This window comes from Colobus angolensis, unplaced genomic scaffold (assembly GCF_000951035.1).
Source record: "Colobus angolensis palliatus isolate OR3802 unplaced genomic scaffold, Cang.pa_1.0 Scaffold455, whole genome shotgun sequence".
Classification (NCBI taxonomy): domain Eukaryota; kingdom Metazoa; phylum Chordata; class Mammalia; order Primates; family Cercopithecidae; genus Colobus; species Colobus angolensis.
In genome coordinates, this window is record NW_012117988.1 from 257245 (window position 1) to 277465 (window position 20221).

General features: G+C 40.2%; 1 protein-coding gene across 1 annotated transcript in view; it reads right to left on the reverse strand.

The window, feature by feature from the left end:
- The window catches only part of MOB3B (MOB kinase activator 3B), a 208466-nt gene that overhangs the window by 121221 nt on the left and 67024 nt on the right, over nucleotides 1-20221 (reverse strand). Inside the window, exon 2 of the mRNA XM_011958012.1 lies at nucleotides 10862-11477. Coding sequence (XP_011813402.1) covers nucleotides 10862-11279 — 418 coding nt within the window. The 5' untranslated portion in view covers nucleotides 11280-11477. The remainder of the gene's footprint in view (nucleotides 1-10861; nucleotides 11478-20221) is intronic.

The following is a 20221-nucleotide window of genomic DNA, read 5'->3' on the forward strand; positions in this document are numbered from 1 at the left end:
AAGAGAGAGAAAGAAGAAAGAAAGAAGGAAAGAAAGGAAGGAAGGAAGGAAGGAAGGAAGGAAGGAGGGAGGGAGGGAAGGAAGGAAAGAAGGAGATAAAATACCCCACATCAACCTGCTTTCTTCCACCTCTTCAGATGTCATTTGTAAATGGAGCTGGGGTATTAGAAGGGAAGGCAGTAAATTGTTTCAAGTTAATCATAAAGGTATCTTCACAAGTACATCTGTACTTTAAATATGTACATATATGAAAAAGTGGGCCTAAATTTTTCAACTTGAAAAGAAATGCTTTATCCCAATTTAATCTTTATCATTTCTAGAAAACAGGGAATTATAGCCACTACTTTCATCTTGTTTTTAAGTTATTTTTTTTTAGAGAGAGGAAAGGTTATAATTTCATCAAATGCAGCTTTAAAAACTCTGTAGCTTTGTAGTAGGCAAGTCTGGATTCTAAACCTGGATCAACCACTTAATATGAGGGTGACTGTGAAAGAAGAAATTTATCTCAGTTTCCTCATTCGAAAATAGGGATAATAATAATGATGGTTAACCAGGACTGCTGTGAGGATTAGAAAAAAATATATAATAAAAGACCTAGCATATTGCTTGACCCAGAATAAGTAATAAATGCTAGTTAATAAAATTATTACTGTATTCTAAGCCTTGGAATTGCCACCTTATTTAAAAAATGGAATGTGTCACTCCTAGTTGGTATTCAAATTGTGATCAACTGATATTCTAATGCATGTAAAAAATTATTTCTTTTCTGAGATCACTGGACTATGACATGACCAATAGCTTCTCTCAAGTTTTTCTTCAGCTGGAAAATAAAGGTGCAAAGGTACTGAAGGCAAAATTATATGTAATCAAGCAGTAAAAGCTGTAACAAATTAGAGGTTTTTCCTTTTTATATCACTTTGAAAAGGGAAATTGTGCTAAAATTTTTTCAGCATTTAATTCTCTACCAAGAACATACTAAGCACTTTATGTGCATTGTGTCACTTAATTCTGATAACCTTGCAAAGCAGGTGTTATTATTTTTCTCACATCACCTTCTAGATGGGGAGATAGTCTCAGAGAAGTTCAGTGTTTGCCAAACTTACACAGGGAGAGCTTACATAAGGAGAGGAGCAGATTTAAATCAGAACTGAAGATGAGCTCTGAGACTTTACACTATTTCTGGAAAACAGAAATAAAGCCAGCAGTCATCCCATGTGCCTTGACAGCTACTGCCCACAGGTAGTTTCTAGGGACTCTGGTACCTCATTGACACATTTGCTCACATTTCTCTTCAAAAACATGGGAAGACAAATGCCCTTGGCTACAGGCTTTTTCTTCTCCACGTTGGGATGTCAAATATGAATGGCTTATCTGAGGGCCATAATAGGTAAGTCCCCAATATTTAACCACTTCTTTTCTTCCTGGTAACTGTAGTAGAATTCCCTGGCTGGGTCAAGCAATCAGGAGATATTGAAGAAAGTGATCCACAAGTAATTCTCAGTGGTCCCCAGACACTGAGGCCCCGCTGTGCTGTCACATCAGGCATTAGGGTGCCATCACTTCAGCTGCACCAGAGGATAAGCAGGAGCCTGCCATTGCCAGCAGATTGTCAAGGGATATGACCCAGGTGGTGGGCAACAAAATGAACACCTGACTCTTGGCTGGAGCTTCTCTCTTAATTCATCGCTGCTCTCCAGTCCTGACGACCTGGGCGCTGGATGATGTAGAAACACCAAAAGCCTATTGCTGCTTTTGAATAATGGCTATTTCTTTTCCTGAGAAAAAACTAGCAACTCTGACTTGTGTCTCTGTGAAGACAAATGTTTTCATCACCAAAGGCCTGAACTAAGGATCAGTTAGACACATCACTAAGGAAATATTCACATAATAAAAGGACTCTTTGTCAAGTTTTCTTTAAATATTGAACTCTCAGAGAAATAAAAATATTAGCCAAGTGACAAAAAATTTAACTGCCTCCCAATTTTGGGGAATATATCTGTTTTTTTAATATGAACTATGTGGCATCCGTCAATTCATTTACACTTGCACTATAGTAATAGTTCACCATGTGTCTACTTTGTACCGAATGTTATGCTGGGTGCTGCATCCTGCAGCAGAAAGAAGATGGAACTGGCTTTGTGCAGGCCACTTGTGCTATGCCTGTGAAATGCCTTCTAAAGTGCTATTAGGAACTCCTTCCTGACTCTAGCTGTCAAGGCCAAGCAACGCCAATCTCATCCCATGAATGTCTACCTTTCCTTCCATTTGTTCCACAAGATGTAGCAAAAGATGAAGGGAACATGGATGGTCAACTCCACAGCAAAATGCTTGAGATAATTATGGACTTTTGATCCTTAGTTCTTTCCCTTCTAATCTTGATTTACCTGATGAATCTATTGTATCACACTGAGGCTATGATACTGAGGGAACTAATGTTTAAAGCTTACTGCTCTATGTCCTAGCATTGTGTCGGGGCTTCACACGTAGCTTATTATTTTATATTCTTAACAATCCCATGAAGCAGGTACCTGTATATGCATTTTACAGATGAGAAGACAGGCTCAGAGAGACTAAAAATACACTGGTAAAAGTCATCATCAGGATTCAAACTCAGGTCTAACAGAAACTAATACTTCTGTTCCTTTTAACTACTCCATCCCCTTCCCAAACTAGCTGTTCTTCCCAGAGCATCCCACTTATTAAGGGGAAAATATGATTATGTGAAAGAAAATATGGATAGAATTATTCATTAAGATAGGAAATTAGCATGGAGTTTTTTTTAAGATATAACACCCAAAAGGTCCTGTCTGCAGAGACCTTTGCAGATAACACACGTCCTTATGCCTACAAAGGTTTGTTGAAGGAAAAGTTTGTGAATCACTTTCCACACATGGGGGTGTAAGGCAGGCTAATAATTTGGCGTTCTGGCAAAATGACATTATATAAGTATCTGTATACTCTCTATCTAGACGGGAGGCAGAGCACTGGTGGGGAGGGCAGAAAGAAGCCCCCTGGTGTCGGGGCCCTGCCGATACACTCCTTAAAGCTTGGCACTTAGACAGCATGCCTCTCCAAGCTCTACTGACCTCCACAGTACAGGCTTCGTTGACTAAGGAAGGATGCCATGGCTACAAATGACCAATGATCAGTGGAATAAAAGCAGCAGATGTCCCCATCCCCACCTCATCCCCATCCTATTATGGCCTTTGTTTATAATCTCTGGCTTCCACTGAATATCACATATCCCATTTCCCTTCCCAGCTGGTGCTGAGATGTAACAACCTGTCACCTGAGATACAGCCCATTAAAATTACATAGCACAGGTAACGGAGAATCCAGTGCAGGTCAGGACAGCAGGTAATTAGCCGTAACTTACAGAGCAGTCTTCAGGCGCTCTAAGGGCCTCCTGCCTTTACTCCCCTTCGTTTCTACTTCTTTGCATTCTGGAGGCCCTTTACAGAGGTATCTCTTGGGATTTGTTCAGCAGGGGTGGTTATTTGACACTGTTCTCATTAATTCAGCCACCAAGTCATTGCAGTATTGGGTTCACAAAGTTGTGGTGGGGAACTGTGACCATCATAATAGACCATCAATTCTCGAGCAGTCAGTGGGGTGCAGGGAGTGGATTCAGCTGTCTCTGCATGTTTTCCACAAATAGACAACTGAATAAACTTGGGTAGCATCAGAATCTAGAGGAGGCAAGTTCTTAAAAGGAACAGAATCTTAGATTTCCTACCAGTAAGGGCCCAGTAGAGTTTGCATCAGGTGCAGGGCCCTGGCTATTTTCAAGTCCCCCATTGTGGTGGTTTTGTCTCACGGCATTCCTTGGAGAGGATTTAACATGTATTGCAACAGGCAGGGCAAGCCAAGAGTGAGGTTGAGTCTGGGGTAAGAACACCACAGACATGAGATGTTGGAGTCATTGAGAGCGTGGGTTTTGGAGTTGGGACACCTTGGGTCTGAAACTCAGTTCTGCCTGTGTGACCCTGGGCCAGTTACTTAATCCTTTTGAGTCTTAGTTTTCTCATCTGTGAAATGGAAATTATACTACCTGCCTTACAGGGTTATTTTACAGATTAAATGACATAATGCAGGTGTATTAGTCTGTTTTCATTCTGCTGATAAAGATATCGCCAAGAGTGGGTAACTTATAAAGAAAAAGAGGTTTAATGGACTCACTGGGGTGAGGAGGCTGGGGAGGGCTCACAATCATGGTGGAAAGCAAAAGGCACATCTTCCATGGCAGCAGACAAGGGAGAATGAGAACCAAGTGAAAGGGGTTTCCCTTGTAAAACCATCAGATCTTGTGAGACTCATTCACTACCCATGAGAACAGTATGGGGGAAACTGACCCTGTGATTCAATTATCTCCCACTGGGTCCCTCCCACAATGCGTGGGAATTATGGGAGCTACAATTCAAGATGAGATTTGGGGTGGGACACAGCCAAAACATGTCAGCAGATAAAGTGTTTAAGGTAGCAAGCATTCAGAAAATGGCAGCTTTATTGGTATGCCTTCTCAACTGGTAAATTCTTAGGGAGCCAGTTTACTAGATCCCACAGGTGAATTGTGTTTCCAGAATCTTGGAAAAACTTGCCAGTGCATTAGGGTATTATGGGGCTCCATTATTGCAGTGAGTAGTCTGCAAACACTTTTCCCACCCTCTTGAAGGATCAAATCTAGGTAACCTTGCCCAACATTATTTTAATGAGTAGCTTATCCCAGCTGTGACTAATAGGCTATCTCCCCAGTTCTCCTGGGTAGGAACGGGTTGTTCCTACCTTCTGCTGAGGTTAGCTGGTTTGACACTGGACATGAGCAGGTTTACTATTCAGTCTCCTGGAAATCAAGTGAGAAGACACTTCCTAGTAGATGTCTCTCTAGAGTTAGATGCTCATCTGTGAAGCCAGGAGCCTAAAGAAATATTGGAATTTTCTAAAGACTCTGAGAGATGTCAACCTGAAGTATTGATAATCCTCATCACAGAGTGATTCAGCAATGAAGACTGATGATTTTTAAAAATCTTGTTGAGTCTTTTAAAGCATATTTTATTTTCCTGAGGATATGGTTCAAAAATTGTCTAATAGTTTCCAAGACTTTTGGTTGGCAGTTAAAAGGAAATGTATACTGAGAGAGAGAGACAACTAACATGTATTTTTCAGCAACTCTTATGTCTCAGGCTCTGGGATGGTTGTTTTTATTCATACTGCCTCATTTAATCCTTATAACAGTCCTGTGGAGGTCAGAATTATAACCCTTAGTTTACAAATGCATGGAAACTTAGAGGTAAAGTCACATAGCAGCTTGTAAGTGACAGAGCTAATTGATTAAACCCAAGTCTATCTACAAGTCCAGTACTAGTGCCACCATACTGTAAATATATTTTGTTGATGCCTATTCTGTCTAGGCAGCATTATAAAGATTTCCATCAAAACAAAAAACATATGAGAGACATACAATAGAAAATAAAAACTTGGCTGGGAGCTGTTGCTTACGTCTGTAATCCCAGCACTTTGGGAGGTCAAGGCGGGTGGATCACCTGAGGTCAGGAGTTCGAGACCAGCCTGGTCAAGATGGCGAAACCCCATCTCTACTAAAAAAATATAAAAATCAACAAGGCATGATGGCAGGTGCCTATAAGCCCAGCTACTCAGCGGGCTGAGACAGGAGAATCACTTGAACCTGGGAGGCAGAGGTTGCAGTGAGCCGAGATGGTGCCATTGCACTCCGGCCTGGGCAACAGAGCGAGACTCTGTCTCAAAAATTAAAAAACAAACAAACAAAAAACTTAAAATGTAAAGGCTAATCATAAACTCAACTCCCCAACATCCCATGTCTGAGAAGATTATCCCTATGGTTGACACGTTTTTATATTCTCAGATCCCTTGCCACAGCATGTGAGGGAGGATGAGACTCAGCTGTAGTCTCACGGGAAAGGTTGCCAAAGGGATGCAACTATTTCCACAATGCACTTGACCACTGAACAGACTACTCATTTTAGAAATATGTACAGAGTCAATTTAGAGCAAATAGACATTCTGGACATTATGTAAACTGCTTGAGAACAGAGGCTCTGCCTGCTTTGCTCTCTCTTGGAACCTAAAATAGGTGCTCAGTAAACACTCATTGAAAGAATAAATTAATAAAAAATGGCATTACCAGGGAGTTATGGGCCAGCAGAGGGTTTTCATGAGGCTAAGTCATCTGCTGCCGGGTCTTAGAATGGAACACGGGACTATTTACGGTACCTAGACACAGCCCTCAGGCATTTTAGTGATAATTAAAAAATAATAATAGTCAGAAAAAGAATCCTTTATCTAAAAGTTCTAGCCAAAAAAAACAAAAACAAAACAGGTCTTATGAAATTTTCTCCATCCTAAACAACCTCCTAAAACCATTCATTGAAAAGCCTTTATCATGTGAAGGGGAATCTGTGAAATAATAATACATGCTATGAATGGTAGCATAGGACAAAGGCATAGATTTCTGGCCAGATACTCATGAGCTCAAACCCTGACTCCTAAATATGTATTAGCTGTACAACCTAGGGAAAGCCCTTCAGCTTGTTTAAATGTCAGCATCTTCACTGGTAAAATGGGATATTAACTTCATTTTTACTTTACTGGGTTGTAAGAATTAAGAAACATTAACAGTAGCAGGCACAGAGCCTGGTATTTAGGAGGCTCAATAGATGTGAATTCCCTCCCTCAGTTCCCTCCCTTGCTTTCCTTGTTCTTTCCTGTCCTGACACCCACTTATTCTGAAACCCCAGAGGTAAGTGAGATCATGTAATTGTTTTATACATGTTCTTATTTCTTCTTTTCAAAGACTTTTAAAAAACCCATGATTTGGAGGACCTCTAAGTTTGCTACTGGCTTTTTTCTATCAGGTCTAAAATATTAAATCCTATTATAAAACAGAAAAATACGGAAGCTGGGGGCTGGACCATAAAAATTACTGTAATTAGTCAGGCAATATAATTTTTTAAGTCATGGCTTTCAATTTTACTGTCTTGGCTGTGATCTCTAAAAATGGTTAAAGAAATATAATTGAAAAGGAGGTGGCCCTTGCTTCAGAAGTTACTGCTGTTTTAAGGGCTTTCACAGGGACAACTGTTGGATTTTTAACAAAAGAAGCCAGAAAGTTTCAAGAGAGAGTGAGGGAAACTATGGTTTACAAGGTATCCACATCTGTTTGGTATTCTGCCATCTGAGAAAGTTCGACTTCTGAAATAGCACGGGTCGCCTAGTTAAGCTTGAATCTAGGAACAGATGAAAGCTTTCTTTCCTCAGTGTTTCAATGGTAGAGATCAACAGCTGTTTATATCCTTTAATATCTAACTAAGGATGAAGCTTTCACATCTGTCAGTATTTTCCGGTTCTATTTCCTTGGATCACAGTGGGGAGGAGATGAAGTTTGAACCCCTCCCAATTCCCAAGCAGAAACACAGAAATATGCCCAGTATTCAAAGCTGTAATTCTAAGCAGAACTCTCCATTTCTCATTCACCCAGGGTCCTGTTTGCTTAGAATTCTTCTTTTGCTTTACCCTGACAGACATCTTGATTATTTCCATGATAATGACTCATGACAGCACGAAGATCAAAAAGAAGAAAAGTAGGCTGGAATCAGGGGGAGGAAAAAGAGGAGGAAATGGAGTGTAACAGAGAAAGTGGCTCCTAATAATGAGTTCTTCCAAAAGACCACAACAATAGCATCTGAGGGCAAATCACAGACGTGAGCAGGAGGTTGAAGACCCTCATAGTGAAGGTGGATGGTGAAGGTTTGTACTGACCCTAACATTTCACCTTGGAAAAGTTAAACAGAGAAAATGGAACCCTATGGAAGCAAGGTGCAGGAAATATCCAGGAATGAAAAACAAAAGGATTCAGAAACATTTGTTTAACTTTGCTCTGATCACCAGAATCATATATGTGTTGGGCCTTTATAAAGATTATTTTTCCATCTATCCATCCATCCATCCATCCATCCATCCAAAAACTTAAAATTTACCAGGACTAGACTTAGTGGGGGATAGTCAGATGAATTAGACATACTGCATAATTTAAAGAGCTAGCATTCTAATGGATGAAAGCCTTCACAGAGGACATGGTATCTGAGCTGAACCTCAAAGGATACATGAGAATTCACTAGACAGAGAAGTGAGTGATTATGGAAAAAGAAAAAAACATGAATAAAACCAGAGTGGTAAGAAACAGACCATTTCTGGGGGAATGAAAATTTCTGAGTGGTTACAATAAATAGAGGATGCTTATTAAAAGTACAGGTTCATAAAGAACTCGAATAACTCAAATGTAAGAAAACAAATAACTCAATTTAAAAATGGGCAAAGGATCTGAGATATTTCTCAAAAGAAGACATACAAATGACTAACAGGTATATGAATGAATAAAGAAAATATATATATACACAATGGAATACTATTCAGCCTTAAAAAATAAGGAAATCCTGTCATTTGTGACATAAATGAACCTGGAGAACATATGTTAAGTGAAATAAGCCTGGCACAGAATAACAAATACTGCACAGTTTCTCTTATATGTGGAATCTAAAAAGGTTGATCTCATAGAAGTAGAGAGTTAGAATGGTGATTACCAGAGGCTGAAGGTATTGAGAGGGCGTTGGGGAGATGTTGGTCAAAAAATACAAAACTTCAGTTAGATAGAAAGCGTAAACTCAAGAGATAAATTATACAATGTGGTGACTACAGTTTTCTTTTTTAAAAAGTGTAGGCTTTTAGGTCTCACCTAAGAGATTCTGATTTACTTGTTAAGGGGGAAGAGAGGATCAAGGAATTCGTGTTTTGAACAGAAGGCCCAAATAATTCTGATATAAACAAAAGTTTGACAACTGCAATATACACAGCTTAACATTTTCCAAAAGATACTAATGGTCTTTCATTAATTGAAAAAAAAGGTACCAGTGTCAAATTAGGAACCACCACATACTATTCTTTTCTTGGAAATTCATAATGCACATTGGCATATTAAAAGTCCTGTGGTAAAGAAATCAATTTCACTCAGCATTTCCCAAACTTTTTTTCCTTGGGGGAAGAAATCTTTAAGATTTCTCAAAATACAAGTATGCAGTGGAGGATATTTGGGGTAGAGCTGAAACAGAGGATTCTGACCAGGTAAGCATGTTCCCTAAGCATACTGAACGACTAAGAAAATGTCTAGAAAAATAAAGCAAAGTCAATTACTCAGGGGGATATAGAGGCATCCATTAATTTCTTCCAAGCAAAGCCTAAAACCACCTATGATGTCCTGTTTTGCAGCCAGACAGCCAGAAACTTCCTCTCAAGTAACACACCATGGCTTTGTACTGTGATTTCTGGTCAGCAATTCTATGGGGTAGCCACAATTGCAGAGAGAAGAGGAGTATGCAGAATTCAAAGCATACAGGTGCAGACACAAGGGAAAGGACACAGAGGAGGTATCCTTGCCTACATTTATTTATCTTTATTGCTATTACACGTTCAGCACAGAGCATTGGCAGTTGCTAGTAAGGCTTTTGGAAAAGAAAAAATCCTTCGAGCTCCAAAAGTAGCCTATGACAGTCAATGAAAAGAGCAAAAGACATGAACCTAAGAAATTTCCACCACTCTGAGGTGCTTAATATTATGCCCAGGGGAGTTTGTGAAACCTGCCTTCTTCCTCCTGTGCTGTGAACTGGGAGATTTGCCCTGCCATACAACCTACCTCCTTCCTGTTAAGAAGGGGTAGGAGAGAGAGAAGCATGAGGGAACTGGACAAGTCAAAGCAACACCAGGATCCTGACAAATTGGTTTGTGTGCTGAATATTTCAAGATGTACATACTGCATCAATCAATTTATACACTTTTTTTCTGCTATAAACTTAATTACTTCCATACACCTCCTTCTCAACTTTCTATATGCTATGTGGGGACACATCCTACCCCAATCTAGAGGTGATTTCAACGGTGTGTTTTTTGTACTCCAACCATCTCAGGGCTTTTAAATCATACTTTCCAATAGCACAAGTATTTTTTCAATCATTCCACAAATATTTCCTGAGTGTCTACAAGGTTGCAGGGCATTATGCTAGGCACTAGAGCTACAACAGCACAAATAGGAGATTGCAGATTCCTATTGAGCCTACAGCATAAAACACTGAATTCTAAATTCAGTCTGAAAGTGCATGGAAAAATCTAACGACCAGCATCATAAAGAAATGTAAGAGACAGAAAAGACTGACTGGTCTTTCCTTTTGAATTGTTTTAGCTCGTAGCACAAAGCAAACAAAATAAATTGCATTTCAAGTGTCGAAGTGTATCCAGAAGTTATACAAGGGTTAAAGTAAACAGCACAGCCTGGAATTAACAACCTAGGATTAGAAGAGGGAGGAGAATTCCAGGATCTCTTTTTCCCCAGAATTTGAACCCCAGTTTGTTTGATCCCCAAACAAATCTATGAATTCTCACACTGGGATTTCTTAATCCTGAGTTATAAATACCAGTAACTGCATCAGAGTCCATCAGAGTAACTTTAGTCAATTAACCAAAAAATAATAATCTTATCAAGATAACTGAGTCTGACATCTAGTCCTAAGAAAGTCAACACAATCACATCTGACATTTCACCAAGTCAGTGTTCCCCAGCATGTGGTATGTGTACCACTGGAGTCCACAAAATAAATGTAAGTGGTCCACAAATTTTTTTTTTTTTCATTTCAATGAGGCTCTTATATATCACTCACTACAGGTATGTGAGTGATGGAATTAACGCATAGGTGCTACCTAGCATTCAAAGGCAGTCTGCAAATTTTCATAGTGAGGGTTGTGAGGGTGACAAAAAGCTGAGAGCTGGTAATGAACTTACCCACGCATGTTGGAAATATTTCCTCGTTGTTGATCTGAACCTCAATCCAATCCATAAGAAGGTTCATGTACTGGGGAGCTGGCAGCGCTGTTGGCTTCTTATACTTGAGGTCGTCCTGCCACCGATACTCATATTTGGGGCCCCCTGACATCACAGGGCAGGTCTGCTCAGTGCAGAACTCACAGATGGTGCCATAGATGAGGTTGATCCGATTGAAGAAGTCCACCACATGTACCGCCACCCAATCATTCTGGTCCTCCCCACTGGGTAGCTGCACAGCTGCCTTCAGGTCCACACCCGAGTTGAGGGATGCCTGAGCCCGTTTGTGCAGCTCAAACCTCTGTGTGCCAGGTTCAAATTTCCTCTTGGGCCGGAAGGTCTTGTCCTTGTTGAATACCTGCTTCAGGGCTATGGACATGGTCTTCTCTTTCGCTTCCTTTCTTTTGCAGGAAGCAAAAAGGCACCTGGAACTTTTTAGGGAGAGATCACAGCCCAACAGGGTTTTCCACTGCCAGCACTCAGGCCCCAGTCTTACAGCCTGTAGGTTTTAAGCTCTTTTAAACAGCCCCTTCCATCTTCCTCTTGAATGATTTCCAAGGGAACCTCATGTTCTTTCCTAAAGGTAGAAGAGAAAAGGGAACACATGAGTGCCCAGTTTGCCTTTAAAAAACGAGTCTTCAACCTGATTTCTACCTTGTGTTCTTGGCTGTGCCCACTCTCCATCCAGGTATATGGATATGGTGGTTAAGCCACTGCCCTGTGACTCTGTACTGTTGATGCAAACCATGCAAATAACTAAAGAAGAAAAGGCACCACACTCGTTTTGTTTATGGCCTTGTCAAATCTCTACTGGCTCTTCTTTGTGTGATCATAGGCTTAGTGGACCTTTCCAAGGTGTTAAGGATGAACATGTTGATCAATGGCCTGATCCTATCCCACATGTGCTAGTTTTTAGAGAGCCACCCCCCAACAGCCCCTATTAAGTAGGCATGGGGACACTTCCCCCATCCTTCTAGATACAGATGATGGAAGAGGGGTGGCTATCACACCACGCTGGCTAATAAGAATGTCTCTCCTAGGAATTTGGAAAAAGGACTCAGTCTTGGTTGGGCATTAGTGATGTGGCATTGGGTGAGAAGTGGTGAAAACTGGTAGAATCTTGTTTGGACTGTGTATAGTGTAGTTGAGAAAGCTGCTCTGCAGAGCCACAGAGGAAGAGGAGAAAAAGGAGGAGGTGGAGAAAGTGGCTGCCAATACACGGAGAAACAGACAAAAGCCTAAGTGAACACAGGGAGAGGAAGACAAGAGAAAAAGAGACAGTGAGAAGAACTAATCCTGATAATCTTCTAGAAACTGGTTCCAATTCCTTTTGAAGCCTAGCTGTGCTTCATGCCTTTTGCGATCCATTCACTCTTCCTGAATTAGTCAAAGCCCTTATTTTATTTCAGCTAACTTGAGTTGGTTCTGTTTCTTGCCAAACATTCCTAACTATGACAGTATTTGTCACCTTCCAATGTGCCATCCTTTATACCTTTCATCTCACATCTTAGACAGCACTTTGAGGCAGAACTGTCCAACAGAACTTTCTGTTTCCATGACAATGCAAATGTTCTATATCTATGGTGTCCAATATGGTACCCACTAGACACATGTGGCTATTGAGCATTTGAAATGTGGCTAATGTGACTAAGGAACAGAATTCTACATTTTATTTAATTTTAATGAATTTAAACTTAAAAAGGCGCTCACGGCTACCACACTGGATGGCACAGCTCTGACGTCTTCAATGCTCTCTTCGCCACTAACTTGTTCATCCTCACAAAAATCTGGTGAGGTTTATAGTTTTATAATCGGTCTAATAGATTTATAGTGGGTATCATTCTTCCTGGGTCTCCAAGAGATACAGTTACTTGCCTAACAAGATCCCATAGCTAGGGGGGCGTGCTGTTAGATTGAAATTCAGTTTGTTGACTCTTAGCAAATGCTTTCTCTACATGGCCACATATTCCAAAAAGTAATGGACTTCAACTTGTCTTTCCTACTGGTTTACAAACTTGTTTTACCCAGAGCTTCTATCCACATATTCCCCAAAGACTGCTGTATAGATTGGTTGGAGGTGAAGGCTATGTTCTGTGGCCTTGAAAAAGAGAGGAGATAACTGATCCACTCACAGGTCAAGCCCCAACAAAATAAGCCAACAGCTGTGGCCAGATTCAGAAGAGCCCAACACGGAATCTGTTAAAATGGGCTTGGAGCATGATCCCACTAAGTGCTTTCTCCCTGCCTGTAAGGGGTTCTGCCATTCCACACTCAAACAGGGCTTGATGATACTTTCAACCTTAAATTATTGAGGCCAATATACATAAGACATCCCGATTTCCCCTTATGAACTCTGCTCTTGGCTCAGAATTACTAGTGAAGCAGCCAAATGCCCTGCCTCCCACCCCTAGTCCCAAGGCCTCTGGCTCTGTGCCTGCTCACTTCCTCCCTTTTAATCCCACCCTCTTCCTAATAGGTTTTCACTGAAATGCCATATCCGTAAGGTGGTATTTTTTTCCTATTCACAGGACATTGACCATTGACCCACCCCCCACCAAAGAGATCCATGTGGAAAAGCAGGTCACATGAAACTTTCTGCCGGAGAGAGTCTGTGAAATCACACTTCTGGGTACCCTGGAATAGGATCTGTAAGGATATCTACACATAAACTCTGCAAAGTCTAGGGAAAGAATGGAGTGATCTCTTTTCCTGAAGAATACCTTCCTAAAGGCTTAGCTTGCCTGAAAACAGGCTAAAGAAACCTGAAGGAAATTTCCAAAATAAAAGGATGAGCTAGAGGTTGGAAACACAGAGAAAGGATGGTGAGGACTTGTTTTTTAAAAAATAGACAATAATCCTTCTATGTCTCAAATGCTTAATTGCTGACAGTAAAACAGTAACCACTGAACAGCTGCCCCCTCAAATCTTGAACAAATAAAACTTGCTCTTCTGTTATTCTGATAACGAGGGTACCATCAATGTCCACAGTCCTCAGAGCAACTTCCTTTCACAGCCATACATACCCTTGGTGCCACTAATCCTTCTGTTTTCTCTCAGCCACGAGTGTCTACCTGCATGGAAAACATTGTGGAAACCTTCCTCCGTACCTGTGCCAGGCCTCTTGTGGATGCCATCAACAAGCCCCTCTGACACCTCTGATGGGAGCATGCGAATGACACCGAATAATCACAGCAAATCCTCCTCATCACAAAGCCTTGCATGGACTAGCACTCGCAAATATTTAAATAAATATTAAAACGCTGTTGGAAATTTGGGAATTTTTCTTCCAAAGATACTCATATAACCAATTTGAAGATATGTCTTTTTTTTTTTTTTTTTTTTTTTGAGACAGGAAGATCCGTGGAACCCGGGAGGTCGAGTCTGCAGTGAGCCATGACCATGCCACTGCACTGTTGCCTAGGCTGGAGTGCAGTGGCATGATCATGGCTCACCGCAGCCTCGCCCTCCCAGGTTCAAGTGATCTTCCTGTCTCAGTCTCCTGAATAGCTGGGACTGTAGGCACATGCCACAATGCCAGGCTAAGTATTTTATCTTGTATTTTGTAGAGGCAGGGTCTCACTTTGTTGCCTAGGCTGGTCTTGAATTCCTGTCCTCAGGCAATCCTCCTGCTTTGACCTGATAACAGTCTCTTAAACTGGAAGGACACTGATCCAAAACTTCAAATAGCTTTAAAGTCACTCTCTTTTTTTGCCACAACTTAACAGGCTTACCTGAGAAAGAAGGCATCTTTGGAGGATTCTTCCTCATCCAAGTCCCTTAATGCTGCATATTGACCACCATTTATGAAATCCTACTATGCACCAGATCCTTTATGTATATTGTTAACATTTCTAATCCTCACCACACCTTGTATGGTGGAAGTTTTTATGACCATTTTATATATTTAAAAAATTGAGGTTCAACTAGATAAAATAATTTGCCAGAAATCACAAAGTTGGTGGATGGTAAGGCTAAATGTTAAACCCTTAACTGTTTGGCACTGAAACATAAATGATTTGTTTCTCACTAAAGCAGTTTTAAAGTTTTATGAATATTTTTATGTTTTCAAAGCTCTGGCACATGTATGTTTCAAAGATCCTCACAACAAGACTAGAAAGGAAACTAGAACAGGTGGTATTATCTCCATTTTACAGACAAGGAAACAGAAACTCAGATGTCCTCGTGCTTGATCCAAATTTGTAAATGATTCTGACATGGTCAGACATGAGGATGTCTCTTTGGGTGAAACTTTTGAACCTAAAATGAAGTTTTCTTAAGAAGAAATAGGCTGATCAGGTAGGCCCCCCATGTTTAAAGACAATGGCAATCCAGCATGGATGATAACAGATTTACCATGCCGCTGAATGACTGAACAAAGAGGCACCCATCTGTGTCTTTTCCTGAGTGTCAGATGCCATGTTGGCACAGGAACCCGAGAGTTTTGAAATTAAAAAGGGAACAGTAAATGCACCTAGACTTACTTTCCCAGCCCAAAGGCTCCTTGGGACCCCTGCCTATAATTTATGCTGTGGGCTAATCGAACAGAGTAGTGCTCAGCCAATGTGAACTCGGGGAGCTTGTTAAAATGCAGGTTCTGATTAGACTGGTCTAACAATCTCCCAGGTGGTGCTGAATCTACTGGTCCATGGATGGCACTCAAAGCGTCAAGGCCTGATCTAACTAAGGGAGCCTGTTAAAAATGTAGATGCTTAGGCTTCACCCCAAACCTGGTAGCTCTAAGTGTGCATTTTAACAAAATCTCAAAAGTATATGATCTGAGAAGTGCTGGGTTGGAGGGCTGCCTGGCTGATTGAGTAAGGAATGAATAAACAAACTTTCATTTATTGTTTTGTCGACAGATTGTTTCATAAACAGTCTTCAGTTGAGTGTGGGTGTGTTTGAGGAAAAAAAAAAGAGAGATACTGTTTTGAATACAATCGCCTTGACAGATGGTGACAACCACCAGGTCTTTTGATCTGGACTGACTTGTATAGCCCAGCACCCAGCACCTAGGAGGTCTCCAGTGAATACATTTTCGTAAATGCCAGGTGGAGGACAGCTGCTGCTATTGCAGCCTCATGCAGAAAGGCTTCTTTGACCGAATAAATTGTAGCACTAGCAACAACACAGTGGTTATTTTCTGTCCTGTTTCAGACTCCAGGAAAAAAAAAAGTCATAAAGTTTGCATTCTAGGTAGAAACTGAAAGTAAATTTTATATTATGAACTGCACCCATGACAACGCTGGTTCTTAATAAATATTTGAAGCCAATGGTTCATTTGATCAATAAGCATTTACTATAAGCTTTTCATGTGTCAGACACAGGGCTAGGCACTAAGGACACAGAGTTCATAAAAATGTGGTCCCTGTCTATGAAGAATTCACAATTTGGTATGTAGTTTTGAGGTTAGTTATTGATTTTTGTTTTTAATACTATAAAGTTCAATATACCAACATGCATACTGATGTGATTCCTTCAGAGTATTACTCAGATCAGGAGTGAAAAAGGACAATAAAGGGTGAGGTCTTTGGAAAGAGAAAAACAGAAATCTAAATAAATAGCACAAAACTGACAGAAGTTCCATGTGCTCTCCATATTTTCTGCCTAATAGATCAATTATAACAATAAAACATGTGCACTATAAAAACATACAGAGAGAATTCGGCTGGGCTGCAAGGGAATGTTGACAAGTAGCTAAGCAACACTGGCAAGGAAAGTTCTAATTTTTCTTTTCCTATTGATGTCTTTTGCCTCATTAGTTGAGAAATCAAAGAGTCCTTTCCAGGGATAAGGAAGAAATAAAACAACTCTCCCAGTCACTCCTGAGAGATCCATCTTCTCTAGCCAGGCCCACCTCTAAGAGACCTTGGTGGTACAGAAGGGTGAGGGGGTTAGGAGAGGGACCGAAGGTGACACCAGTTGCAGGAAAAGCAGTTCAATATCTTATCTGTGGGGTGGAGGACTCCTTTTGGCAGGATCAGCTGGCAGGATGATTCATTTCCTATAGGAAGGCCATAAGAGAAATGCCCCAGAAACACCCCACATGAAGGAAGTTTAGTGTCATCTTCATTGCCCGGCACAGAGCTGACTTAACTGAATGTTTGCTGAATGAATGAGTAAACGACAGTGAATGATGAACATTTTACATCACAGTGAAACCACAAAAGAGGAACCAAAGTGGATCTCCTGTCTTCAGTTATTTGGGGACTCTGTCAACCTGTAAGCTCACTGCCAACTCACTGAGGCAGCTGGGATACCCTAAAGTAACATGTCTGCCTCCTGAAAGGACAAGACTTCAGCCCAACTTTTCTTTCAAATAAGCTGCTCCATTCCTCTGTGTTATCTGAAATTCCACCTCTTCGGAATCAAAGAATGACTAGTCTGATTTCTCATTTTCCCACTATATTGTTCTCTTTATAGCTGAAATAGGCCTTGGAATCATCCTCCACTTCCCAAATATTGAATTAAAGTAGATTGAGTTTTTATTTTAGAGGGGTGTATGTATGTGTGTATCATAAAATGAACATCATCTGAGCTTTCTAGGCTCCAATAAAGGATGTGCCTAAGATGAAATTCCATCAACCCTTATGCACTGTTTACCCCTGCCTACTTAGTAAGTGCCATCTCTGCCCACAAGACAACCCGAGAATGGAAGAGATTCCTGCCTGAGAAGAGCTTTTCTATTTTTTTCCCCAATGAATTCAACTCCTCAACTTTGAGCTGTCATATCACTGCATTTTGTTACATTAGTTAGGAGAAACATTGCTGCCTCATTTTAATCTTCAAAGATATGCATGGTTTCAGAGCTTAGAATGCTCATGTTATTTCTGAACACAAATGAAGTCAGTACAAATAGGTGTAACCCTACAGAAGTCTGTCACAGGACTATTACTCCTCCTAATCTTCTAGCTCTTCAATGGTCGTTTGAATTGCATTCTTGCATTTCACAGGCTCATTCTTTTGGTCATCAGTGCAGACATTCTAGTATCAAATGTATAACCTAAAATTCTAAAAATGAAAGCATTACCTGCAACCTTATATACTGCAGCAGCAGCAACAGCTACAATAGATCAATGCACAGGTGTTTTCAGCAAAAAGCTATAATGATTCACCATCATTCAGAAGAGGAAAGTTAGTGGTGAGAAAGAATGGAAAGAGTAAAAGAAAAGAGTGGGATTTGTTTGGTATGGTTTGAAACATTACCTACTGATGGTCCATGGAAGAAAAGACAGAGTTTTAAAAAATGTTTTATGAAATAAAGAGAATAATGTTCCTTCTGGACACTGGTACCAACTAGTTTGGATTCCCAACAATGACAAAGATGAAGACTCTTTGGTCAGACCTTGGGCAGGGTTGATCCAATCTTACTGCAGTTTTAAAAATAAATAGTTAAGTAAAATTATTACAGGATAAAAGCTCAATTGACCCATTTAATTTTATAAAGATTATAAATCTTATAATGATAGCCTACTGATTACACTGACTTTTTAAAAAGAAAGAGAAACTTCTCCAAGTCAGTGAGAGACTTGGTATATTATTTCCAGATATTTAGACTAGCTAGAAAATATTCATTTTTGTGGCTTAAAGAAAGATGTGATTTGAAAAAAACAATATCTAAGTCAGGCAAGGGTAGAAGAATGGGGAATGTGGCGAGAACTACAGATAAAGCTTAAATTATAGCTGAAACAAAAAATTAAGGCAGGTCAAAAATGTAAGTATTTTTACTTTTTAAAGCATAGGTGTATATCAGCTGATATGATGTCACTCTGAACCTTTAATGGATACTGAGATAAGTACTTTTACTTTTTAAAGCATGGGTGTATATCAGCTGATATGGTATCACTGTGAACCTTCAATGGATACTGGGATAAAGGTTACTGCCAATTACCCTTTCTTTTTCTTTGAAACAGGGTATGTCAATCCTTTCTTGGAAAAATCTTACTTTAAAGGAAAAAGGTTCCATTTCAAGGAAGTTGGATCCTGTAACTGTCAATAGACTTGTTTACTCTCAGCCACTAAGTGAATTTGAGTCTCAAAGTCTGAAAAATTTTTAGCCCTAGCACCATGAGAACTTTTGTATGACATCTGGAACCACTGCAAAAGATCTTTGCAGGAAGGCGGAGAACACAAAATGGGCTAGAAGACTGGAAATTAGAAAATACAGTTTCAATTTTCAGAAGATTATAAGTTTAAGTTTGACAGGGGATAGATAAAATTAACACCAAAAGCAGGCAAGATTTAGAGACACTAAAGCCCAGTGGCTAACAGCACACAGCTTTTGTAGGGTTGCTGCAAGAATTCAAACAGTTTATGTAAAAACATTTAGCATTAGCATGTACTGAATATAGTGGTTGCTGCTATCATCATGTTCATCATTTGAATCATATTATGATGCAAGTTTTACTAGAGAGTCAGATTCTAGAGAGACCAGTCACCTAGAATCTATCTTAGGATGCCTAAAATTCTAATTATATAATATTAACAATGGCATTTATTAAAGACTTCCTGTTTATTTTAGTTTTCACAACCCTATGAATAGGCATTATTATTATCCCTAATTTACACTTAAGGAAACGGAGAGACAGTGAGATTGAAGCTGTATCCTGATCACAGAACCAGTAAGTAGCCAAGCTGACTGCAAACCTCTTACCACCTACTTAAAATTGCCTCTTTAGACAGTTGGGTAGTTAAAGAAAAAAAAAAAAAAATAGAGGAAGTTCTGGGATACACCTAAGGGGGTCAGGGAGGAAATGGGAGAAACAGAGACCTATCCCTATGTACATTGTCATGTGCCGCTCCAGAAAAGATCTATTTCTGGAAACTTTGTGGTCTAGTTTCAAAAGACCTGGATTCAAATCCTGGCAATGACTTTAGCTGGCTATGTCTTTGAACAGACAGTTTTTATGAATATCAATTTTGTCTTCTTTAAAGATGATGGTGCTGGGCACAGTGACTCACGTCTGTAATCCTAAACTTTGGGAAGCTGAGCCAGGCTGATTGCTGGAGCCCAGGAGTTTGAGATCAGCCTGGGCAACATGGCAAAACTCATCTCTACAAAAAATACACCAATTAGCCCAGCGGGGCACGCCTGTAGTCCCAGCTACTTGGAAGGCTGAGGTGGGAGGATCACCTGAGCTTGGGGAAGTCAAGATTGCAGTGAGCCATGATTGCACCACCGTGCTCCAGCCTGGGCAACAGAGTGAGACCCTGTCTCAAACAAAAACAAAAACAAAACAAAACAAAAAAGAAAAAAAGAAAAAAATAATAAGGATAATGGTGCTTACCTTTATTGTAAGGTTACTGTGAAAATTAAAAGATATA